This window comes from Zingiber officinale, chromosome 1A (genome assembly GCF_018446385.1).
Source record: "Zingiber officinale cultivar Zhangliang chromosome 1A, Zo_v1.1, whole genome shotgun sequence".
NCBI lineage: Eukaryota > Viridiplantae > Streptophyta > Magnoliopsida > Zingiberales > Zingiberaceae > Zingiber > Zingiber officinale.
Window position 1 is genome coordinate 95,587,878 of NC_055987.1, and position 27,293 is coordinate 95,615,170.

Here is a 27,293-nt window from a genome sequence, read left to right on the forward strand (position 1 = left end):
TCGTAGTGTAATTAGGTATCAGTTTATCTTGACTGTATAATTACACTAGTACACTCAGAGTGTATTGAGTAGGACCATTTGAGGTCGTTTCTTTTATACTGACTTTATAAAGAAACAAAGACCTCGGTTATTATGGAAGTGTGTGCTCTTAATCCTAATATAATAACAAGCACATATATTTGATATTTATTTCTTTAATTTATCAATGGGTGAGATTTAGTTCGATAAATCAATAAGCCCGATAAGTTGGGAAATGATATCACTTATAGTGTGTGTTGTTGATTATAAAAGGAAACTGTGTCCTAGAGATACTAGGTTGATAATGTCCTCAAGAGGAGCTCATAAGGATTGTCATGTTAAACCCTGCAGGTGGACTTAGTCCGACATGATAATAAGGTTGAGTGGTACTACTCTTGGACTAAGATATTAATTAAATGAGTTGTCAGTAACTCACTTAATTAGTGGGCATTCGATATCTTAAACACAGGGAGACTAACACACTCATGATAAGAAGGAGCCCAAAATGTAATTTGGGATTGGTGCGGTAGTTCAATAATAGTTCTCTAGTGGAATGAATTATTATTGATAAAATTAAGTTGTGTGTTCGGGGCGAACACGGGATGCTTAATTTTATCGGGAGACCAAAACCAATTCCTCCTCTCGGTCCCTATCGTAGCCTCTTATTTATAGAGTACTATACCCACCTATACCCACCTTCATACCCATGAGAAAGGGGCCGGCCAAGCTAGCTTGTGGTTCAAGCTAGGGCCGGCCAAGCCTTGGTTCATGGGTGGCCGGCCCTAGCTTGAACCCAAGCTTAGGTGGCCGGCCCCCATTAAATTAAAAAGAATTTTAATTTTAATTTTTATTATGTGGAAGATATAATTTATTACAGAGAATTAAAATTAAAATATCTCTCTTTAAAAAGATCTACAAAAGGATTAAAAGAAAGAGATTAGATCTCTTTCCTTATTTGTAGATTGGAAAGATATTTTATTTTTTCTCTCTGAAAAATTATTCACATGTTGAAAATTAAAATTATAGAAATTTCTTTTTATCAACCATGAAGGGATTTTAAAAGGAAATTTTATTTTTTAAAATTTCCAAAGACAAAAAGGAAGTTTTAATTGTTGATTAAAATTATCCTATTTGCTCTACATGAGGTGGCCGACCACATACAATTAATTAGGAAAATTTATTTAATTTTTTCTTAATTAATTGTTGTCAAGGAAAGTTAAGGAAATTTTATTATAAATAAATTTCCTTATTTGCCAAAGCCAAGGAATATAAAAGAAGGGGTAGGGGTGCCTTCATGGTGTACAACCTCTATTATTTTTCCTCCCTCTTTTCCTTGGTGTGGTGGCCGGCCCTTCCCTTTCTCTCTTCTCCTCTTGTTGGCCGAAACCTATCTTCTTGGTGGAGCTTTTGTTTGTGGCCGGATCAAGGAAGGAGAAGAAGGAGAGAAAGCAAGTCTCATCTCTAGCATCCCTTGGAGCATTGGTGGTGGCCGAAATTATTCATCCTTGAAGAAAATTATTGTGGCCGACCATCCTCTTTCTTTCTTCTTCTTTTGTGGTGGCCGAAACTTATCTCTTGCTTGGGGTTCTTGTGGTGGCCGGAACTACTTGGAGAAGAAGAAGAAGAAGGAGAGAAAGCTTGTATCCCTTGGAGCTTGGTTGGTGTTTTGTTCTTCGTCCTTGGTGAAGCTTCTTTGTGATTGGCCGAACCTAGCTAGGAGAAGAAGAAGGTGCTTGGTGGTTTCTCATCTCGGAAGATCGTTGCCCACACAACGTCCGAGGTTAGAAGAGGAATACGGTAGAAGATCAAGAGGTTTTTCTACAAGGTATAACTAGTAATTTTTCTTTCCGCATTATACTAGTTATTTATGGAAATAATACCAAATACAAGAGGCTTACGATTCTAGAATTTCGAATATGTTTTTCGATGTTGTGTTCTTTTGTTTTTTTTTTCTTGTGATTTGATTGTTCTTTTCGGTTAACCTAAAGTTATTTTAGGAAATTAAATATTAGCTTTCTATAAAAGGTTTTGTCTAGTCGGTGGTGGTTGCTCCCATATCCAAGAAGGCCGTGTGCCTCGCCACGTCAGTACTGGGAACCGATTATGGAAATTAATATTTAATGGAATTAATAACTTAAGGTGATTTGGGTCGAACGTGTTAAGTTCCGCAGGAGATCCAAGTCAAAACCTAAAAGAACAAATAGATTAAGTTTTGGATCAAACGTGTTAAGTTCCGCAGGCGATCCAAAATTTAATTTAAAAGAACACATGGTAGCTAGGAAAAGGTTTAGACCTTTGTACAAATTTTTTGTACAGTGGAACCTCTAGGTTTTTCGAGTAGAAACCAACACTAATGATAATAAATTTGGTTAAGAACTTTTGAAATATTTAATTATTTGAATGTATGAAATAAAATTATATGATTTATTCTATTAATGATATTTATCAAAATATATTTGTTAAACATAATAATTATTTTTATTCTTATGTTTTTTTTCTCAGATTCTATCAAGGTTTCATCGTCGTTATGTTTAACCAGCCGAGAGTCTGATCGAACATGTAGCTCGTGCTGAGCTACGTTCGGAAAAATGCAAGACAATTCGTGTGTCGACCAGGCGAACACGTTATAGTTTCGTCTAAGGCAAGCAACCAATTCTGTTTTCTTCTCACTTTCTAGATCGGCGACGATAAAGGTCATCGCCTTCGATCGGTTTGGATGGATCTGGACTTCCTCCTTTTCATCGTGGACCAGAGTAGGAGGCTTCTCCGAGATAGCGTTCACCTCCAAGCGAAGTGTCTTCCGAGCGGTTCGTGTTTCCATTCTGACCATCTCGACGTAACAACGTCAAACGGCCAATAGATCGCCTCTGACCTCGCCCACCTTGTCTCCCAACTGGGAACTTGATTTTCTGGCAGAAAGTGGATACCACCGCTCGGAACTCATTCAACGTCGGTCGGCCCAGAATAACGTTGTAGGCTGATGACACATTCACCACAATGAAATTGGTCGTCCATGTCCTCTTCTGCTGCTCTTCCCCGAGCGAGACGACCAGGCGCAGTTGGCCGATCGGCAATACTTCGTTGTCGGTGAACCCGTAGAGTTGAGTCGTCATGGGCAGTAAATTGCTCTGGTCGATTTGCAGCTGATCAAATACTTTTCTAAAGATGATGTTCACCGAGATTCCTATGTCAACAAAGGTATGGTGAATAACATAATTAGCTATTACCGAACGGATAACCCCCTCTAAATCCTTCAGACCGAAGCTGATCTTAGGTCCCTCGGCCTTCTCTTTGCTGCAGCTGATTACTGAGTTTCAAACCGCCGCGCGTGTAACTTTCTCGCTCGATTAGAATCACCGCCAGTCGGCCCCCCGGCGATCATTCCTATTTCACCCCAGGCGGCGTTGCTCCTATTTTCTTCCTCTCAAGCTGAGTGTCATCTCCATTCAGCCTGCTCCCGAACAGGACTTAGACTGTTCCGTCGTTGAGATTGATGGCGGCATGGTTCGACCGCTATATTTTCGTCTTCCCTTCGTCTAGTTGATCGACGCCTATATTTCCAATCGGGCGGTGGTGATTGATGATACTACCTTCTTGGGGTCGGCCTGCTAGCCAGGTAGTAGTCCTGTGTATTATGAGTCACCGATTGATGGAAGAAGCAAAACATCGGCATCCATATTTTACCCCTGGAGGCTTTTGGGCGTCCGACCCCAACGTGCTGCACAGCATGTGTCCTATGCTCATGTTGTGGTTGAGTTCCTCCCGATCAAGGCCCTTTAGGAGGCTGATGGCTACTCGGTTGACACAGTCGCTGGTTCAGTGGGTGCCTCCTTTTTCTTGGCCGCCTAGGCTTCTTCTACATTGATGTGCTGACTAATCTTTTCTGCTCTACTGGGCTATGTAACTCGAGATTCGTGAAGTTCAAAAGTAGAAAACAAATGTTCTAGAGTACATACCTCGAAATCCTTAGAGATGTAGTACACATCTACTAAGGAGGCCCACTTGGGAGTTCTCGGGAAGTCGTTGAGTGCGTACCGGATTAAGTCCCGGTTCGTTACTTCTTCTCCAAGATTGGTTAGTTGCGTGATCAGCTCTTTGATCCTTGCTTGGAGTTGCGTTACCTTTTCTCCTTGGTTCATCCAGAGGTTCGTCAACTGGGTCCGGAGGATGTCGCGCCTTGCTAGCTTCGCCTCGGAAGTACCTTCATGAAGCTCCAGGAATTTTTCCCAGAGATCTTTCGCGGAGTCGTAGCTTCCGATCCGATTTACCTCCTGAGGTGGCAGAACGCTGAGCAGGTTGAACTCAGCCTTTCCGTTGGCGACAAAATCGGCTTCCTCTTTCTTGCTCCACGTGTTTTCTTCTTTATCTTTCGGAGCTGCAAAACCATATTTCATTGTAATAAGAATATCAAAATCCATTTTAAAGAATACCTCCATTTTTTGCTTCCATGTAGCGAAATCTCCGTCGAACTTTAGGGGATGAATGTTCGCGTCGGCCATTGTTCTAATCTTTGTTCTTCAGATGGCGGTTAGTCCCTCTGAGGTTGTTGGGCTCTGATACCACTTGTTGGTGCAGCGGGGACCGGCAAGAGGGGGGTGAATTGCCTGCGATAAATATTATACCCTCCTCAAACCTTTTCAACTCTTAAAATAAAGCAGCAATAATAAAATTAACAGCAGAAATAACAGGAGACAGAATTTAACCTGGTTACAACCAAAAGTGTTGTTAATCCAGGGCAGTACGAAAACTCCTTCTCTGAAGGCGAAGAAGTCTTTTACACTTTGATAGTACAGTAGTTGCTAAGAGAATGAGAGTACAAGAGTTGCTATTTCATTCGTATTCGTTGTATTATTAATAACTACCCGAGACCTCCTTTATATAGGGGTTCTAGAGCTTATCACATAACCTGAACCTTCGGGATCAGGTTTGACTCGAGAGGGATCGGTCGACCGATCCCCAGGTTCGGTCGACCGAACCTGCTGTACCTGCCCAGTCTTCCGTCCAGGTGCAGTCTCTGAGGATCGAGCTTTGGTTCGATCGACCGATCCTTATATTCAGTTGACTGATCGGCCAACGGACTCCAGCTAAGTTGGCCCGATCAATTTGCTCGACTAAGTCTCTGGATTAACTTCGGTTCGATCAACCGATCAAGAGGTTCGGCAAGAGGGGGGGGTGAATTGCCTGCGATAAATATTATACCCTCCTCAAAGCTTTTCAACTCTTAAAATAAAGCAACAATAATAAAATTAACAGCAGAAATAACAGGAGACAGAAGTTAACCAGGTTACAACCAAGAGTGTTGTTAATCCAGGGCAGTAAGAAAAGCGTAGTAAGAAAACTCCTTCTCTGAAGGCGGAGAAGCCTTTTACACTTTGACAGTACAGTAGTTGCTAAGAGAATGAGAGTACAAGAGTTGCTATTTCGTTCGTATTCGTTGTATTATTAATAACTACCCGAGACCACCTTTATATAGGGGTTCTAGAGCTTATCACATAATCTAAATCTTCGGGATCAGGTTTGACTCGAGAGGGATCGGACGACCGAACCTGCTGTACCTGCCCAGTCTTCCATCCAAGTGCAGTCTCTGAGGATCGAGCTTTGGTTCGGTGGACCGATCCTTATGTTCGGTCGACCGATCGGTCAACGGACTCCAGCTGAGTTGGCCCGATCAATTTGCTCTACTAAGTCTCTGGATTAACTTCGGTTCAGTCGACCGATCAGCTTTACCAACGGTCAGCTTCTGACGTGGCATTGGCGGTTGGCTGCTGATTGAGAGGGGTTCGATCGACCGATCAGGAGGTTCGGTCGACCGAACCATTGACAAGTAACTTCTAGTTGACTTGCTCTGGTTCTACTTCTTTGGGTGATTTCGGCCATCCGGAATAGGGCTCACCCGAACCCAGTTCCCGACCTTCTTCTCGAGCAGTCTTCCGTCCCGGCTTTACGTCCCTCGAACACCGCGCATGTTCTTCGCTCCCACCGGGTGTACTCTTCCGCAGCTCTCTCATCCTTCAGACGCACCGAGCCCGTCGGCTCCCTTCCCGTGCCGTCCTTCTCTCTAGCTGCATCTTCCGCTCGACTTTCTACGCTCTTAAGCTCCTGCACACTTAGACACAAGGATCAAACACAAAGCAGGACCTAACATAAACTTGGTTGATCACATCAAAACTACCACGGGGTTCAACATTCGCTTCCCTAGTGTTGACCGTCTTGACTTTGACCTACACCGTGGCAATTGACTCGTACCAGGTAGGCTCTTCCTTATCACCGCATTAGGTATTAATTAAGGAGGAGAGTAAAAGGAGGTTAAAACTTAAGTATTTTTCAAACTTAAGCACTTTTCAAAAGTACTGATTTTTCAAAAGTATTGTATTACTTTTATAAAAATAAGTGATTTCAAAACTAATTGTTGTTTTAATAAGTGAAGTCTTTCAAAATCAAGTAATTTTTAAACTTTAAAGTTAAGTTTGTTAGTGTAGGGAGCACAAGATGATTAAACCTATATTTTTATTATGGAAAAGGGTTCAAAATTTAAGATGTCTTGTTATCTAGCATGTGTGAATGAGTTTGCAGGAAAGCCCTAAGTATTCTTAGATAAGTCCTAGTGGATTCTAGGTAGGTAAAAAATCCTAAGGGGAGGTAACCCTAGATCCTAGGAGGTGATAACCCTAGGTTATGGAAAGTCCTAACTGTTAGGGAAATTTCCCTAGGTCAAGTTTGACCAGTGTGACTAAGCTTGAGTTGAGTCAAGCTTGAGTCAGGATTTGAGTTTTGATGTTTGATAATATAAGGAGATTGCTGGAGCAATTGTCCGGTTATGGAGATGGTCAAAGGGTTGACCAGGTTGATGAGAATACAAGTCAAGTAGGTCAAGGTTGACAGGAGACTTGACTGGGAAGTCCTAACTGGATGTTAGGCATTTCGAAAGTCCTAGTGAGGAGCTAGGCAGGAGAAAGTCCTGGTGAGGAGCCAGGCAACGGGAAAGTCCTAGTGAGGAGCTAGGCAAAGGAGAAAGTCCTAGTGAGGAGCTAGGCAAGAGAAAGTCCTGGTAAGGAGCCAGGCAAAGGAGAAAGTCCTAGTGAGGAGATAGGTAGTAGAAAGTCCTGATGAGGAGCCAGGCAAGTGGAAAGTCCTGGTGAGGAGCTAGGCAGTTGGAAAATCCAAGTGTAATCTTAGCAAAGGAGAAAGTCCTAGTGAGGAGCCAGGCAATTGGAAAGTCCAAGTGTGTTCTTGGCAAAAGGTGTAAGTCCAAGCATGTGGTTTTGGCAAGGTAAGTCTTGGTATGACTTGGCAAGGAAGACCCGACAACTAGGATAAGGCCAAAGAAAGCTCCTGAAGGCAAGGCGTGAAGGATGGGAGATATCTGAGGGACTCAAGACTGATGGAGGAGGCTAGAAGGCTAGTTCGAGGTTGGTCGGATGTGGCCAAATGCTAGGCATGGAGACCCAACAAGTCATGGTTGACTAGGAGTTGGGCTGGAGATTTTGGACTTGAGTTTGAGTCAAGTCTGGTCAATCGATCGGGCGATCGATTGAACCAGGGTCCAATCGATCAGTTGATCGATTGGAGTGTGCTGCGATTATGGGAAGGCCCAATCGATCGGCCGATTGGTAGGGATGTGAAATCGCGAGCACAGAGGCTTTCCCAATCGATCAGGTGATCGATTGTGAGCTGTCAATTGATTGGTCGATCGATTGGGCAGCGAAAGCTCTCGCGCGGACGCGAGAGCACAGAAAGGCTCTGAATCATTCGGGCGATCGATTCAGACAGTCCCAATCGATTGGTCGATCGATTGGGAAGTGACTGTTGCGCAGGAAACGAGTGATGGACGGCTGGGATGGAGCGGTTCTGACGTGGCGATCGATTGGGGATGGATTGGATCAATTGGGAGCACTGTTTAAAGCCTTAGTGGAGCATTTTCTCCTCAAATCTTTGCGATTTCTTTCTTGCGAGCTTACAACGATCTTCAGGGACTTTCTCCGATCTTCACCGCCAGTTCTTAAAGGCTCTTGGGAGTGTTCTCTCAAGGTTCAAGAGGCAACAATAAGCAACAAGTAAGCAAGAAGAAGTAGTGTTTTCATTTGTATCTTGTACTCTCTTCTTGTATTTTTGTTTGTGTTGTTGTTGTTGGGGTTGCAAGGTTGCAAACATAGTCCCACATTGAAAACACATAGGAAAGATCATGGGTTTATAAGAGAAAGATATCTCCATTGGCATGAGGCCTTTTGGGAAGAGTCCAAGAGCAAAGTCATGAGGACCTAGGCCCAAAGTGGACAATATCATGCCATTATGGAGATATCTAAATTCTTTTCGATCGTACAATTGGTATCAGAGCCCGGACTGCCAAAAGGTTTAACCGCCAACTGTGCATAAGAGCTATGGTCTAATTAAGCCATGTGAGTACAATATTGACCTTGAACAAAGGAAGTGGGGGCTCCTATGTTCGGATCAAGAGGACCAGACACCAGGCAGGAAGTCCTAGTTGGGACTAGGCAAGGAAGTCCTAGTAGGTCGGGTGGACCGAGGGGCAGGAAGACCTGGTGGGTCGATGATCGGGCATGGGAAGCCTGTGGTCCTTTGTTTGAGGGCGGGATTGTTGGGGTTGCAAGGTTGCAAACATAGTCCCACATTGAAAACACATGGGAAAGATCATGGGTTTGTAAGAGAAAGATATCTCCATTGGCATAAGGCCTTTTGGGAAGAGCCTAAGAGCAAAGTCATAAGGGCATAGGCCCAAAGTGGACAATATCATGCTATTGTGAAGATATTTAAATTTTTTTTGATCCTACAATTGTGTGAGTTTGTACGAGGCTTCTCCGCCTCCGGCTGCGACTGAGAAGGAGTGTTTCATAGTGGAGATAGCGTGTCGTGTGTGGATCCTTGGATTAGTCACCTTATCTTGAGGTGGATACTAGCGTTGTGTGAGTCTTGTATTTTATTTCCGCTGCATATCATCATCAGGATGAAGCAAACGACGCAAGGAGTGCGACGAAACGCTACTCACCCCTCCCACCCCCCCCCCTCTAACGGGCATATCAGTCCCAACACTAACTACGATTAGGCAATGAAGTTCTGGTCCTGGGGACTAGGAGAAGTCTTGGCAGGTCGAGGACATTAGACAAAATCCTAAAGTTGGGGACTCTAGGTGTAAATCCTGTTGGTCGCGGACCAAGTGGAAGTCTGGACAAGTTGTGGAGAGGACGTTCAGCATGAAGTCCAGAAGTCTCGGACACTGACCAAAAGTCCAGACGGTCTGTAGGACCAGTCTGGCAAAAGGTAATTTCTCTTGAAAGTAATAGGAGAGGATATGCTCCCTAAAGAGGGAACAGTATGCGTCGATTCGACCTAAAGTTTCTGGAAAATACGAAAGTCGGAACTGGATAGTCCGGAGACAATCAAAAGTTAAATTTTATATTATCTGCTATTATTCTAACTCTATTTTAGAGGATGATTACCATTTTTGTAGGTTCAGATTTTGCCTTGTTCGGTCGATCGAATTTCTAAATAAGTCGACCGAACCCCAAGAAAAAGGATCATATTTCTACGAGTTGATCGGGTTTAACCAAAGGATCGGTCGATTGAACCTTGGGTTAAGTTGATCGAACTTTGGATTGGGACTAACTCGATCGGACCGGGTTGATCAGATCAGATAAGCCAACGAGAAAAGCGGGATTGATCGATCGATCGAACAGCAGGATTGGTCAATCGAATGAAGGTTCTATCTGAAGCGGCAAAATCTGGACAAGAAGGTAGGCAGGTGCAGAAGGTTTAATCAACCGAACACCTATATTGGTCAACCGATAAGCGTCGAGTCAACCCCTGATCCTGAGATCAGTGGATCTTGATCAGGTTTAGCTCGGCTATAAAAGGGAGTCTCGACCAGCACTTCGACGATCAATCAATCTTCTGACGAACTTTCTTACGTGTTCCTCCAAAGACATTTCTGCGACTCCATGACACGACTCCGACAACCAAAAGTGCAACTCTTCAGAATCTTACATTGTCGGTATATTTTACTTAACGTAAAGTTGTAATTCAATATTCTTATAAAGATTTTCTGAACTGATAGTGGATTGCCAATAAAAGTGATTAACAATCGCGGGCCTTGGAGTAGGAGTCATCACAGGCTCTGAACCAAGTAACCAAAAGTGTTAGCGCTTGCTTTTTGTTTTCTTTCTTTATTTCACTGTGTTTTACTCTATGATTGTTTTAAACGAATGCAATAGCCACGAGTGGTATTCACCCCCCACCCCCCTCTAGCATGCATCAAACCTAAAATTGATATCAGAATGAGGCCACTTCGAATCAGTGAAACCACAATTCAAACAAACTTTTCGTGGTATTAGTTTTTAAATTTCTTGGAGTCAATTTGAATCGATACAGTTGTCTCTTTCCAAACAGTTTTCTCACAAACTATGGGAGAAGCTAATCGAACTGCATGAGGGAACATCCGACACTAAGGTAAGTAAGCGTGATCTGATTCTGACTAAACTATATAATATAAAAATACAGGAAGGGGAATCGGAAAATCAACTCCATACTCGGATCCAAGACCTGCTCAACAACCTTCACGCAATTGGTTAGAAAGTGGAAAATAGCAACATTATCAGGATGCATCAATGTCTTTCCAAGGAACACTTTAGGGACATCCATGATAGATGCTTACAACGTATCTAAGGATCTTTCGTAAATTATATTAGATGAATTATTTTCTAAATTTGAACTTCACGAATAGACTAATGCATTACCAATTGACTAAGGTAATGCTTTGTTCGTAGGTACAAACAGAACGAGGGAACCAAAAGCCAAGCGTCGAACCGAACCTGAGTCTGAAAATGAATCAGACTCAAAAGAAGATGAAATCACCACCGAAGTAGTCAAACGAGTTCGGAAAGCACTTAAGAAGAAGAAAGTGACTCAATTGAACTCGAAGGCCAAGTATGGAGATACATGCTACGACAGCAACTAGAAGGGACACTACAAGCCTGAATGCTCAAACTAGAAGCAAGGAAGAAGGAAAGCGTTGAAGGCAACGTGATCCGAATCCTCGGAAGACCCTGATGAAGAACACGAGCAAGTAAGCTTTCTTGCTCTACCAGTACAAGCGTATGTTGCTATAATAGAGTCTAAGTTCGAAACCGAAGCCGAGTCAGAAACAAAGTCTGAAAGAAACCACATATCCATATCCATTTCTGAAAGGCCAAATAATATTGTAAGTTCTCTTATTACTGGAACTCAAGTCGATGATTTATAAAATTTAGTTTCATACTTATTAAGGAAGTTGGCCAAATCTAATATCCGGGTCAAGTCACTTCAAAAGGAGATAACAACCCTTAAGGAAGTGACTAACCCAAGCTCCTTGATTGAATCTGTTCATACTGGAACTTCAACTCAAGTCTAATAACTTGAGGAAGAAAATTCTATCCTGAAAAGTCAAGTTAAGGAATCGAAGGATACATTGGAACGGTTCACCTTGGGTTCCAAGAATCTTGATCTAATTCTTGAAAAACAAAGAGTCATATACAATCAATCCGGACTTGGATATAAGGCTAAAAACAAATTTAAATTGTATTTATCTCTAGTAAATAGATCAAATAGAAACTTAGTCCAAGCATGGGTCCCCAAGTCTAACTTGACAAATCAAGTTAGACTTGATCAATATTGGATCCCCAAGGATCAAATGTACTATCTTGATAGACCTTATCGGGGCTATGATCCAGGGGGAGCCAATAGAAAGCCCATTTTCATTAGATAAACCTGATTGATGCTTGATTTACTATTTTTTATGTATACTTAGATTAGGATAGATAAGGACTTAGGCTTGATCTACATTTGACTAGTTAGACCTAGGATTTTCAAGAAGAAAATTAAATAGTCAATTTCTTTAAAAGACTTTGTCTAGAAGTGGTTGAAAGTCAATTATTGAAATAAATATTTAATTGACTAACTATCAAATCTTAAGCTAACTCTAATGTAAATCAATCCATAGATATTAATAAAATTAAAGATAAAATTAACCATCTCACAAAACAGATAAGATTCCTTAATTGACAATCTATAAAAAGGGTGAGATAGATTCAGTTTTCAATTAAGAATTAGTCTAACCTAATTTAAACCAAATCAAATTAAATCTTAATTGTTTTTCAAATATTAAATCATAATTAATTTTCAAATTTTAAAATTCAATATTTTTAAAATCTAGATTTAAATTCAAACTTAAGTGTTTTAAAATTCCAAATTTAATTTTTTTTAAATCTAAATTTAAATTCAAACATAAGTATTTTGAAAATTCAATATTTTTGAAATCTAAATTTAAATTTAAATTTAAATTTAAACTTAAATATTTCAAAATTCAAAAGTTAATATATTTGACATCTAAATTTAAATTCAAAATTTAATATTTTTGAAATCTAAATTTAAATTCAAACATTTTAAATTCAAAATTTAACTTAAATTATTTTTGAAACTCAAACTTAAATATTCTTCAGTATCATGAATATTTTTCCAAGTCATAGATAAAATCAACTCTAAAATTAACTTAACTTCATTTCGCATAAACTCATAAGTTGAACATGTTTGATAACATAGAATAGGCGAGATGAAAAATCATGAAAATAAATAATTACTTTTATATTATTAAACTTATGTTTTCATGTTTAGACTCTAGGGTCGTAGTTATTAATCAATGTATTAATTAAATTATTTAAGCTAACTATCCCCTATAAATTACTTAAACTTTTAAGAGAGAGAAAGAAATAGGGAGTTAAATTTTTTAAGTTTTCTTGTGAGGTGCTATTTCAAAAGAAAGTTTATAAGTTAAAACCAAATACTTCTTCAAAAATTTATATGAAAATTCTTTTCAAAGCTTAGTATTTAGTAAGTTTTTTCTAAGAAAATCTTTTCAAAACTAAGTATTTAGTTAAGTTTTTTTTAAAATAAAATCTTTTTAAAGCTAAATATTTAGCTAAATTTTTTAAAAATAAAATCTTTTCAAAATTAAGAATTTAGCTAAGTTTTTTATTAAGGAAAAAAGATAAGTTCTTTCTCAAAATCTTTAAGTATACTTTAAAAAAAAATTAAGGCTTTACAAGAAGGCTAAGTTTTTTTTTGTAAATGTTTAAAAAGCTAAGTTTCAAAAACTATATTTTTAGCCAAGTTCCTTCTGACCACTTAAGTATTGTTCAAAAGCTTTTTTCACAAGTTTATAGCTATATTAAAATTTTTCACTCTCCTTTTCAAAGTTTTTAAAACAAAAATTCTAGTATTTCAAAAAAGAAGAGTTTTGTTCCAAAGTATTTTTCAAAGACAAAGTTTTTTTCAAAGTACTTGAAAAGGTAAAATATTAGATTTTTGGAATTATGCATTTTTTTCCTCCCTAAATTATTTTTGATATATGTGAAAGGGGGAGAAAATTTTTAAAAGTTAAGGGGGAGAGAAAGTTAAGGGATTAAGGGAGAGCTAACAGGTTACTTATTTTTCTTTATAAATGAATCTCTAAACATTCGCTATATGTTGCATTTTTTTTGTTATATGTTACTATATGTTTTACTTAACTTTTAAATCAAGTTATCATAAGTAAAAAGAGGAAGATTGTTGGTGTAGGGAGCATCAGACAATCAAACCTATGTTTTGAATATGGCAAAAGTTTCAAAAGTTAAGATGTTTTATTATCTAACAAGTGTAAATGAGCTTGTAGAAAAATCCTAAGTGTTTGTAGGTAAAAATCCTAGTGGATTCTAGGCAAATGGAAAACCCTAGGGGTGGTAATCCTAGGTTATGGAAAGTCCTAGCTGCGATTAGGCAATGAAGTCTTAGTCCGGGAGGCTGGGCAAGGTCTTGGTGGGTCGAGGACTTGAACGAAATCCTAGAGTTGGGGACTCAAGGTAAAAATCCTGATGGTCGCGGATCAGGTGGAAGTCTAGACAGGTCGTGGAGTGGATATTCAGCATGAAGTCCTGAAGTCTAAGACACTGAGCAAAAGTCCAAACGATCCGGAGGACCAGTTTGGCAAACGGTAATTTCTCTTGAGAGGAGTACGTAAGGATGTGTTCCCCAAAGAGGGAACAATATGCATCGATTTGACCTAAAATTTCTGGGAAATCCGAAAATGGGAACCGGATAGTCCAGAGACTATCAAAAGTTAAATTTTATATTATCTGCTATTATTCTAACTCTGTTTTACAGGATGACTAACATTTTTGCAGGTTCACGTTTTACCTTGTTCGGTAGACTAAACCCCCTAGCAAAAGGTTAGTTTTCCAGCATGCATGAATTTTTAAGTTATTTATTTCTTTTTGCAAAATCTTATTTTCTACTTTTATTTTGTCAAATTCTTCTAATAGACAAGATTTTGCTAGAATAATCTTCAAATTTCTAATTTCTTTTTCTAATTTACAGCAATCTTTAGTTAATAGTTTAACAAATTTAAATAATTTATCGAGAGAAAGAGATCGTACCTAACTTACCTTATCGATATCGTTATTCGTGGCTCCTCCTGAACTGCTGCTTTCTTCTGATGTAGCTCCCCCTTCATCGATGCTCTCGATGCTCATTTCGGACGAGCTTGAATCGTAGTCCTCGTGTTGATGATTTTCCATTAATGTAAGTCCGGAGAAGGCCTCGACTTCCGATTCGGACGACGTATCGTCCCACGTCGCTTTTAGTGTTTTTAACTTATTTTGTTTAGACATACTTCTTTCTTTTATCCTTATCCTTGTTCTTTAGCTTGGGGCAGTTGTCTTTGACGTGCCCTTCTTCGTTGCAGTGGTAGCATCTGATCGTCCTTTTCTTTCTACCCTGCGGATGGTTAGATTTTCTTGATTTAAATAATTTTTTAAAGCGTCTTACCATCATTACCATTTCCTCATCATCGAGAGAAGATTCCGACTCATGTTCGTCTCATGATGCCTTGAGGGTGATGTTGTGCATTGGCTCCTTTGCACCTGCACATCTCGATTCATGCACTTCAACTGTTGAAAACAATTCCTCTAAGGTAATAATTCCAGGTCCTTAGAGATATAGAAGGCATCTACTAGTGATGCCCATTTTGTATTCCTAGGGAATGCATTAAGTGTGTACCTTAGCGAATCTCAGTTACTTACCTTTTCTCCGAGATTCGAAAGTTTAGTAATGAGCTCCTTGATCCTTGAATGAAGGTGTGCAATCATTTCGTCTTCTTCAAATCGCTAGTTGGTGAGCTAGTAGCAAAGTAAGTCTCATCTCACGAGTTTGGCTTCGGATGTCCCTTCATGTAGCTCAAGGAACTTCTCCCAAAGCTCCTTCGATGAGTCTTAGTTGCCGATCAAGTTGACTTCTTGTGGCAGAAGGACGCTCACCAGATGGAACTCTACTTTGCCATTTTCCACATAGTCGGTCTACTCCTTTTTCATCCACTTGTATTTTTCTTTACCTTCCGGTGCTATAAAACCGAATTCCATAATTAGAAGTAAAACGAAATCAGTTTTAAAACACACCTACATTAGCTTTTTCTAGCTAGCGAACTCCCCCTAGAATCTGAGGCATACATACATACAATATACATCAGCCACAAACGGCTGGAATATATCTACACAACCACGCAGTTATATAATCAGCCCACTCGGCTGGAACAGAAATAAACACAACCACGCAGTTATATAAAATATATTAATCAGCCCACACAGCTGAACTAAAATCAACACAGCGAAAATCACAAACAACGATCACAAAACATAAATCCACTAACTGCGAGCCGGCTCGGCTTAACACAATAATATCAAACCAAATACAAGAGAACACCAATACATAAACAAGTACAAAACCCAAAATACAAATAACGTAAGAAATACCAAATTCGTAAGGTCGTCCTCGGATGTGACGTGGAACTAGCGGACAGGATATCCAAGCGACTCCATAAATCCTTTACCTGCTACCTGGTGAAATTACCAATATACGGGGTGGTGAGTATAAAGACTCAGCGGGTAATAGACTGATAGTGCATGAGTATAGTAAAGAACTAGAGATGCAAAGGTATACAGTCTCGTATGGAAATAGCAAATACTACAGTGATATCATAATAAGTGTTCATACCTGAAACCATATCCTAGGCTAGTAGTAAAAGGTAAAGTGTAGCAAAGTCCTGCTACAGTACTGCTCATAACTACATGGTATCATGTGAGGTATATACAGGTCAACAGTAAGTAAGCCAGTGTCTAAAAAAAATATCACAGGTATAAATCTCAACCTATGTAAGCATAACAGCATAAATAAACAACAACAGCATAAGCTAGTAACATCCGCATAAGTAAGCAATAGTAACAACAGGTATAATAATAACAGCGTATACACGGATGGTCACTCCCACCCACCCCTCTGCACCATGACCCTTGTATGGTCGAGAGGTCGGGTCAGTGACAGACTATACACCACTCCAGCTACTACTACTCTCGAGTGGCCGAGGGGACAGTTGTATAGTAACTAACTACCTAGGTTTGTGTCGAGGGTCCCTGTTGCTCGCAACTCCAGCTATCACTACCCATGAGTGAGCGAGTGGGAGCACGTCAGGACAAGGAGCACGCTCCAACTACCACTACCCATGAGTGGCCAAGTGTGCGACCCTGGCCAACGATCGTCTCAACCACAAGGGAGCCATGGTCGCTGGCTACATGAAGTCAGCATGATCAGTAATGTGTATATAAACAGAAAACAGGTATGCTACATGAAGCCAGCATACTCAGCAAGGTGTGTAAATAAACAGAAATCAAAGCAGGTAAACATGGTATCAGGTGTCCATATATCCAATACCTACTATCTAATGTCTGGTATCTGGTATCCAATACCTAGTACTATAGTATCTGCCAAATATCATAAATAGCAACGAGAGACTGTATAGATATCAAAGATTGAGTGGAAGTATCAAACGCAGGAAAAATAAGAGTGGAGTCAAGATAGATACAGCAACTATCTGAACATGAAGCTCATGCACTAGGATCAAAATACTAAAGAGATAAAGCAAGAAATACCCGCCTTTAATCTGTCGATCATGATAAAATAAATCAATCCCACGTCGAGACGCTCGCCTCGAATAAAGTCCTGCGATCACAATATGTATAATGTAACCAATTAAGTAGAAACTAAATAACTAAACAGAATCCCTAATCTAATTAGGGAAACGCTAATCGAACATAATCCTTGAGCTTCTCCACTTCTTAATTATCATGAATCCATTATTTCATTTAAAATTCTAATCCTATCATCAATCATCAATAAACAACCAATCCATAATATACTAATAATGATCATGCATCCACCTGATTAATCTCATCCTCAATTTAATGATTCAACTAATCACAATTTCATTTCATCTAACAAATCCAATGCTAGTAAATCAACACATCCCAACTGAATTCCAACTTCTAATCATTAATTCATTAACTCAACTATCAAGCTAAGTATCATAAATCCAACGCAACTATCCATCATAGAAACTAGAGTTTCTAAGTTATTCAGAATCAATGGAATTCGATTAATCTATTTTTAACAACCCACCAACCATTCCACTTACTGAATGTTAATCAACATATTTCAACCATTCGATTCCAACAACATCATCAAACCAATACTACTATCTATCATAGAAAATAGATCTTCCAAGTTATTCAGAATCAATCGAATTAAATTACTCCCTTTCAACAATCCACCCATAAACCTACTAATTAACCATTAGTTAAGCATATAACAGATTCCAAAATAAAAACTCACCCGAGTACAATGTATCAGTTGAGGATCCACAGATCTCCCTCGGACATAATCTGTATGCTGTGATAGCGAGCCAACCAAATGAAAGGTGATGAACCTAAAGCTAGAGCATGGCCAAAGGTAAGCTCGACTGTGGCTAGATTAGGAAAGACACTCGGCATCAGCTCAGGGAGGAAGCTAGGGCACAAACTCAGCCGGTTGAAGGAAGAAGGGCCAGCGGTGAAATTTGGAAACAGGGCTCGACCAATTCTCCAACCAATGCTATCACAGGTCTGAGAAGAACCTCAGCGACGACAGCAGCAGATCCACATTGGCGATGGAGAAATGTAGAGCTATGCTGGCGATAAGCTCCGAAGTGGTAGCGAGATCCAATCTTCGAAAATCAATCTATGCTGGTGAGGAAAAGGCACCGACATCCAGTGAAGAGTAGAAGACAGTATACCTCCCTAGTCCAGAATTCGACGAAGAAGAGGTGCTGGATCAGACGGAGGGGTGGCAACTAGGGCACGGAGATGGCTCGATGATGGCCAATCGGTGTAGTGCGGCGCGACAATGGTCTCTAGATCAAGAGAGGGGCGGTGCTAGGGCACGACCGGGTAGTTGATAGGAGGAAAGGAGGCTCGGCTGCTGCCGGGATGAGCATCGCCAAGACAATCAAGTGCGGAGACGCGCATCAGAGCTGAGAACAGTCGGCGAAATCGGGAGAAAAGGGAGCTTGGTCGACGGTGGCTCAAACGTCGCCGACGACAGTGAAAGTGGGGCGACGCAAGGAAGAGGAAAGGAGAAGAAGAAGTTCGGCGTAGGGGAGATTAGGGCTCGGGGAAGATGGAGGTGCGGCGGGGGATTGGGTGTCCGCGGCGAGGAAGAATCGGGAGAGTGAAGAGGGAATCAAGGAAAGAAATTAAATACCTAGGGTTAGTTCAATTAAACCCAAAGTTCATTCCTTAATCAACTCCCACTAAAGGGTATTCCAAACAGGCGCTTTTCCCAATCCTATAATTGATCCCCTTAAAATACGCTAATCGGCTCCGAAAAATTCTCAGAAAATTCCTATAAATTCCTGAAAAATCAAATAAGATTATCTATCAAATAACCTTATTATTTAATTACTATTTGGACGCTGTATTTTACATTCTCCCCCACTAATAAAAATTTGGTCCCCAAATTTACTGCTCAACTCAGGGATCCACATCTCAGTGTAACAATCCAGCAACATACTCATATAGTTCCATCCGAGTATCAAGAACAAATCTCCCTTCGTAAGAGATGACTCTGTGGGTTATGAGCTCACTCTGCTTCCACTACGCCCACACTTCTACCTAGCCAACTGCGGGATAAATCAACTACCTCGGAAATCCACTATCATCAGATCACCGAACATCTGTATAGGGCACTCAAACTATCCATCTGTCCAAAGGTGGAAAGCTATATCACAATAAAGCTCAATACTCGCAGCCTACTGTAAACACTACTGGAACCATGATATGATTCACAAATCTCCATCTGGTACAATATTCCGAGATATACCCTAAAGCCCGGTGATCTCTCTACGGTATACCCCAGCTAATCGATCTAACAAATCCATCCTACAAATCGATAGCTAGGGAGCAAATTCACCAACCCAACAATGATTACCTCAAAGCATCATATCCTCACCCTGCCCTGAGTAATCACACAACAAAATCCATCATAACATGCTCTCGGAACGGATCTAACTCAGGTATACACATAATCTCTCATGGAAACAATGAATCCCGTATAAATGATGTCACCACATTTCCAACGTGAAAATAATGGCTGCTAATTCTAAATCATGAGTCGGATAATTTATCTCATGATCTTTCAACTATCGAGAAAAATTTAGTACTACTCGACCATGCTACTTCAGAACTGCACCTAACCCCTCGTACAATACTTCTGTGTAGAGTATCAATCCGTCTACACAAGAAGGTGAAACTAAAACGGTGCAGTTATCAGCTTTTCGTTCAATTCATGAAACTGGTCTCAAAAACATATATCTAGGAAAATTCCATACTATTCCTAGATAGTCAAGTCAACGACATAATAACGCTAGAGAAACCCTAATCTAATCTCCGGTAACATCTAGCCAAACCAAGGTAGTTGCGAGTTTCCTGTACAGACTTCAACTACTACCCACCGGTAACAGCTTATATTTTCTGTGGATCCACAGTATACCCCTACCGGTAACTATGTATTCCAGAAATCTCACAGAAGACAATCAAAATACGCACTACTGAACTTCGCATATAGATGTTCCCATCCAAACATCTCTAGAACTACGCGAAGATAGTGTACATAACCCACCTCGAATCGGGAATAGATTACAACATCGTCAATGAAAACAATGAAAAATTATCTAAACACCCTAGAAATACCAAATACATCGAGTCCATAAAAACATCTAGGGCATGGTATGCCTAAATAGTAACACCAAGGACTCATAATATCCATACCACAGACATTCTCAACCATAAGATTCCCAACAAATCTGTGATCTGATCACCAACTATAAATCACCAAATCCATAAACATCATACAAGTACTACTCCTCATATCTCTATCAGCATCAAATACTAAACAATAGATCATCAAATCAAATATCTACTAAGTGATGACTTGATCTCCCAAAAAGCATTCTCTGCTTCTTCCTTCACGTGGTACCGAGTCACGTAAAGGTTAAGCAGCTAACTTCAACTCTCTCACGTCAGTACAAATCATATATCCAAATGTACTCTCCAACTCATACATTCTAGTAATGGATGTATCTCATAAGTGTTAAGCATGTAGCTTTACACTTATCCGCATCAGTGGAGGTATCCTATCCGAATGTACCTTCTAGGTCAATCAACTAGGTGCAGACAGTCCATGGTCAAAGTCTCTATAGAATAGGATACATTAATCCTCTATAGGCTAACTAAGCCGATAATGGTATACGGCTAATTCAGTCCTTTCTACACCAGTACAAGTCAAAACTCAAATGTAACTTTTAGGTTATCTAACCAGCACACATAACCCAAGGACCAGAATCTCTATAAAATAGAGTGAGTCGGTCTCCAACTAACTGAACTACTGACCGAACTAAGAACATAAGAATGGATCAATCCTCTACTGACCAAGTCAACAACGGTAAATCGAACCTCTATAGGCTAACGCAACTAGAATAAGTCGATCCTCTACTAATCAAACCAACAGGAGTAAACTGGTCCTCTACAACCCGAACCAACTAAGATAAATCAATCCTCCACTACCCAAGTCAATAAGGGTAAATCGGATCTCTATGAACCAAAGCAATACGAGGAAATTGGTTCTCCACGAACCGAAACAATATGATATTTAGCAGATACTAACCACTACTAAACTAGTGATAACAGAAATTAATAACACTAGTGGTATGGTAAAAGAAGTCCTATGAGACTGTATTCCTTGATCTCTAGTAGGCTCAACCGGGATCAGTGATTGACCTAACACATTTGATGTATGCTACCAACAACTGGACAGGTACTAACAAAAGCATACTAATACATAACATAACTAACATAACAACTATGCATGCACTAACAGAAATGTAAGATACCGATATGCAAACATACCTCTTATAGCTTGGAGAATCCTGTCGCTGCCTGGTCCCAAAACCCGAAAAGTCACATCGAGAAACCAAATCACGAAAATAGGCCTCATAAACCTTGGCTCTGATACCAATAAATTGTCACGCCCCCAGAGGAGTCCTTACCGAAAAATTTCGGCAACATCTCCCCTGTATGGGTAACAATCTGAGGCATACATACATACAATATACATCAGCCACAAACGACTGGAATATATCTACACAACCACGCAGTTATATAATCAGCCCACTCGGCTGGAACAGAAATAAACACAACAACGCAGTTATATAAAATATATTAATCAACCCACACAGCTGAACTAAAATCAACACAGCGAAAATCACAAACAACGATCACAAAACACAAATCCACTAACTGCGAGCCAGCTCGGCTTAACACAATAATATCAAACCAAATACAAGAGAACACCAATACATAAACAAGTACAAAACCCAAAATACAAATAACGTAAGAAATACCAAATTCGTAAGGTCGTCCTCGGATGTGACGTGGAACTGGCGGACAGGATCTCCAAGCGACTCCATAAATCCTTTACCTGCTACCTGGTGAAATTACCAATATACGGGGTGGTGAGTATAAAGACTCAGCGGGTAATAGACTGATAGTGCATGAGTATAGTAAAGAACTAGAGATGCAAAGGTATACAGTCTCGTATGGAAATAGCAGATACTACAGTGATATCATAATAAGTGTCCATACCTGAAACCATATCCTAGGCTAGTAGTAAAAGGTAAAGTGTAGCAAAGTCCCCTGATCTTGCTCATAACTATACGTGGTATCGTGTGAGGTATATCTGGTCAATGATAAGTAAGCTTGTTAAAAAATATCACGGTATAAATCTCAACCTATGTAAGCATAATGATAAATAAACAACAGAAGATAATCAACGGCGTAGATAGCGACAACGGATAAGTAAACAACGATGTCGAAGGTATAATAATAACAGTATGACGGATGGTCACTCCACCCCCTCAAGTCCACGACCCGGTATGGACGAGAGGTCGGACAACGATGACAGACACCACTCCTACCACTACTCTCGGTGGCCGGGGACAACAGTTCGTAGTAGTGAATAGCTACGTCATGACGGGGTCCCTGCCGCGACTCAATGAAACACTACCCATGGGTGTGCGGTGGGGGGCACGACAGACGGCACGCCCAAGCTACCACTACCCACGGGTGGCGGCGTGCCAACGACGCAGTCTCAACCACAAGGGAGCCAAAGTCGCTGGCAATGCATGCAATGACATGATAATGCATCATATATATATATATATATATATATATAAAGCAATTTCTAAAGCCAGCATGCTCAGCAAGGTGTGTAAATAAACAGAAATCAAAGCAGGTAAACATGGTATCAGGTGTCCATATATCCAATACCTACTATCTAATGTCTGGTATCTGGTATCCAATACCTAGTACTATAGTATCTGCCAAATATCATAAATAGCAACGAGAGACTGTATAGATACAGAAATGAGTAGCTCAAAGATTGAATGGAAGTATCAAACACAGGAAAAATAAGAGTGGAGTCAAGATAGATACAGCAACTATCTAAACATGAAGCTCATGCACTAGGATCAAAATACTAAAGAGATAAAGCAAGAAATACCCGCCTTTAATCTGTCGATCATGATAAAATAAATCAATCCCACGTCGAGACGCTCGCCTCGAATAAAGTCCTACGATCACAATATGTATAATGTAACCAATTAAGTAGAAACTAAATAACTAAACAGAATCCCTAATCTAATTAGGGAAACGCTAATCGAACATAATCCTTGAGCTTCTCCACTTCTTAATTATCATGAATCCATTATTTCATTTAAAATTCTAATCCTATCATCAATCATCAATAAATCCATAATATACTAATAATGATCATGCATCCACCTGATTAATCTCATCCTCAATTTAATGATTCAACTAATCACAATTTCATTTCATCTAACAAATCCAATGCTAGTAAATCAACACATCCCAACTGAATTCCAACTTCTAATCATTAATTCATTAACTCAACTATCAAGCTAAGTATCATAAATCCAACGCAACTATCCATCATAGAAACTAGAGTTTCTAAGTTATTCGGAATCAATGGAATTCGATTAATCTATTTTTTAACAACCCACCAACCATTCCACTTACTGAATGTTAATCAACATATTTCAACCATTCGATTCCAACAACATCATCAAACCAATACTACTATCTATCATAGAAAATAGATCTTCCAAGTTATTCAGAATCAATCGAATTAAATTACTCCCATTCAACAATCCACCCATACACCTACTAATTAACCATTAGTTAAGCATACAACAGATTCCAAAATAAAAACTCACCCGAGTACAATGTATCAGTTGATGATCCACAGATCTCCCTCGAACATAATCTGTGTGCTGTGATAGCGAGCCAACCAAATGAAAGGTGATGAACCTAAAGCTAGAGCATGGCCAAAGGTAAGCTCGACTGTGGCTAGATTAGGAAAGACACTCGGCATCAGCTCAGGGAGGAAGCTAGGGCACAAACTCAGCCGGTTGAAGGAAGAAGGGACAGCGGTGAAATTTGGAAACAGGGCTCGACCAATTCTCCAACCAATGCTATCACAGGTCTGAGAAGAACCTCAGCGACGACAGCAGCAGATCCACATTGGCGATGGAGAAATGTAGAGCTATGCTGGCGATAAGCTCCGAAGTGGTAGCGAGATCCAATCTTCGAAAATCAATCTATGCTGGTGAGGAAAAGGCACCGACATCCAGTGAAGAGTAGAAGACAGTATACCTCCCTAGTCCAGAATTCGACGAAGAAGAGGTGCTGGATCAGACGGAGGGGTGGCAACTAGGGCACGGAGATGGCTCGACGATGGCCAATCGGTGTAGTGCGGCGCGACAATGGTCTCTAGATCAAGAGAGGGGCGGTGCTAGGGCACGACCGGGTAGTTGATAGGAGGAAAGGAGGCTCGGCTGCTGCCGGGATGAGCATCGCCAAGACAATCAAGTGCGGAGACGCGCATCAGAGCTGAGAACAGTCGGCGAAATCAGGAGAAAAGGGAGCTTGGTCGACGGTGGCTCAAACGTCGCCGACGACAGTGAAAGTGGGGCGACGCAAGGAAGAGGAAAGGAGAAGAAGAAGTTCGGCGTAGGGGAGATTAGGGCTCGGGGAAGATGGAGGTGCGGCGGGGGATTGGGTGTCCGCGGCGAGGAAGAATCGGGAGAGTGAAGAGGGGAATCAAGGAAAGAAATTAAATACCTAGGTTAGTTCAATTAAACCCAAAGTTCATTCCTTAATCAACACCCACTAAAGGGTATTCCAAACAGGCGCTTTTCCCAATCCTATAATTGATCCCCTTAAAATACGCTAACCGGCTCCGAAAAATTCTCAGAAAATTCCTATAAATTCCTGAAAAATCAAATAAGATTATCTATCAAATAACCTTATTATTTAATTACTATTTGGACACTGTATTTTACAGCTTCGATCGACGGTTAGTCCTCCTGAAGCATCCTGGCTCTAATACCACTTGTTGGGTCCTTAGTGGTCGGCTAGAAGGGGGATTGAATATCCCTGCACAATATAAAAACAAATACTCTTCTCGGACTTTTAAAAGAACACTTACATAAATTGAAATTAAAGAATAAGCTAAAAGAAGATGCTCAAAGCTTTTACTTGGTTACAACCGAAGAGGTTGTTAATCCAAGGAAGTAAATGCACCAAGTATCTCCTTTAGGCAGAGAAGCCTTATACAGCAGTGAAAGCACATAATGAGAAGTTAAACTAATAATGAAGAGCGCATAAGTGTTGTATTACAATTGCTCGGAACTCATTTAAGGTTGGTCGGCCTAATATAACGTTGTATCCTGACGGTGTGTCTACTACAACGAAGTTTGTGGTCCTTGTCCTCTTCAGGGGCTCTTCGCCAAGTGAAATGGATAGCTTGGTCTAGACGATCGGCAACACTTTGTTACCCGTGAAATCATAGAGCGGAGTCATCATCGGCAGCAGTTCGCTCTGGTCGATTTACAACTGATCGAATGCCTTTTTATAAATGATATTCACTGAACTCCCTGTATCAACAAAAGTTCAATGGATTGTATAATTGACAATTATTGCTTGGATGATCAGTGCATCGTCGTAATGGATCTCTTTTCCCTCTAAGTTTTTAGGGTTGAAGTTGATTTTGGATCTTTCAACTTTCTCTTTGCTGTAGCCAATAGCATGAATCTTGATTCGTCTCCACGATGTCTTTCTCATCTCACCACGATGTCTTGGTGTATCTCACATTCGTGTTGGTCTTGGGACGAGTTGGCGGGAGTATTGGAGACAAGCGTATTCATTTTTTACCACAATTGATGTATCTCAGATTTATACAAAGCAAGTGTACAGTCCGAGAAAGAGGTTAGCTAACTCATGTTTTGTATTTTCAGTGGATTCGGCTGTGCCACGACAAGGACAGCGGTAAGAAAATTTCAACGACGTGAGATTTCCACTTGTGATGCGGTAATAAATGTGGAAGGATACTTTCTGTTGGTGATTAAATTTTCCGTTCAAACACCCTCTCATGGCTCCATCTCCAGAATTTTCCAGAAATATTATCTATCATTAATAACATGCAAAAATAATAGAAGTCATACAGACAACGAAGCTCTAGTCTTAAAATTTAATCTTCTGGAAGAGTATTAAAATCCAAGATTTTATCTCAACGTCTTCTCTCGTTTTTCTTAGACGGCGCCAATGCATAATATATAAGAGCAAATAGACACATCAAAGAGAGTGGGATTCTTGAAGGACATCGTCTGCTCAATTTACTCGTGGTCGACTTTAGGCATAAGTCATAAAGACTTATGTTTAAGCTATCCAAATTTGAATATAAAAATTAAGTTATCTAAATTTGAATATAAAAATTTAATTAATAATTTTATATTTCAAAAAGGAAGAAAATTAAATTCTATATAAAAAATATTCTTTAAATTAATATTTTATTTTGTTAAAAAAATTAAACCTTCCCAAATTTGTATGAAAAAGGGTGAAATGATTTATTTAAAATAGTATCAAAGATCTAATTTTTATTCTACCTAGCACCATAAATAGACTTGAGACGGCCCTGCTATCCTGTTCTGCACCAGCTTCAGCTTCATGTCTATCATCTGCACCAGTCCCATCGCGTCATTTAGGTCAGCGTCGTCCAGGATCCGCCCGCCGGCCATAATCTCGTGGGCGAAGAGGCTGACTTCGAGCTCCCTGCTCTCGCGATCCTGGCGGCGGAGTTGGTCCTGCAGCTTGGCGACGCGCTGCCGGAGGAAGTCCTCCTGGTCGGTCATCTTGCGCCACCGGTACATCTCCGGCATGCTATTGAAGCGCGTGGCCACGCGAGCTGTCTCCGCCGGCGACGGCCACACCTCCGGCTCCGCCTCCGCCGCATCCTGAGGCCCGTAGACGACCAGGCACGCCTCGACGCCGCAGAGCGTGGCCAGCTCGCTCACCTTCTTCACCAGGCCCTTCTTCCGCTTCTCGAAGGTGGTGCGTCTCGTGGCATCATTGGTGATCCATGCGAGCTTCACCTTCTTCCTCCCCATGGCGGTCTTTTAATCAACTGCTAATCTATATTAATCGCTCTCCATCAATTTATACAAATTAAATTATTGTTGAATTTGGAAAAGAATCACAACGAATCCCGTCAATTAATGGAACGCCAACATGTTTCCTTTCATAGTTTCAAATTGTAATATTTCTTTCAATCTTATATATATGTTAACTATTTCCTTCCTGAATAAGAGATCATAATTTTAAATTTCAAATCTTTCTTTTTAAATCAACACAAAATTGGTTGTGGATTAGGACAACGATATTCATTAATTAAATAAATAAGCCAGTGCAATGATAATAGGA

At 40.3% G+C, this 27,293-nt stretch overlaps 1 protein-coding gene and 1 long non-coding RNA gene across 3 annotated transcripts; both read right to left on the minus strand.

Annotated features, from left to right (window-relative positions):
* Positions 1 to 15,740: 15,740 nt before the first annotated feature.
* Positions 15,741 to 24,679, minus strand: LOC122027113. 2 transcript variants are annotated; one of them, XR_006124295.1, is made up of 3 exons: positions 23,750 to 24,679; positions 21,860 to 21,943; positions 15,741 to 15,929 (listed from the first exon to the last, which is right to left on the minus strand). It is a non-coding gene; the product is annotated as an uncharacterized LOC122027113 (long non-coding RNA). The 2 variants fall into 2 exon arrangements; XR_006124293.1 differs by lacking the exon at positions 15,741 to 15,929 and having other exon boundaries at positions 21,730 to 21,943.
* Positions 24,680 to 26,479: 1,800 nt separating this feature from the next.
* Positions 26,480 to 26,980, minus strand: LOC122000477 (agamous-like MADS-box protein AGL80). Its single transcript, XM_042554871.1, has one exon. It carries the CDS (start codon positions 26,978 to 26,980, stop codon positions 26,480 to 26,482), a length of 501 nt encoding a protein of 166 aa, XP_042410805.1.
* Positions 26,981 to 27,293: the final 313 nt, after the last annotated feature.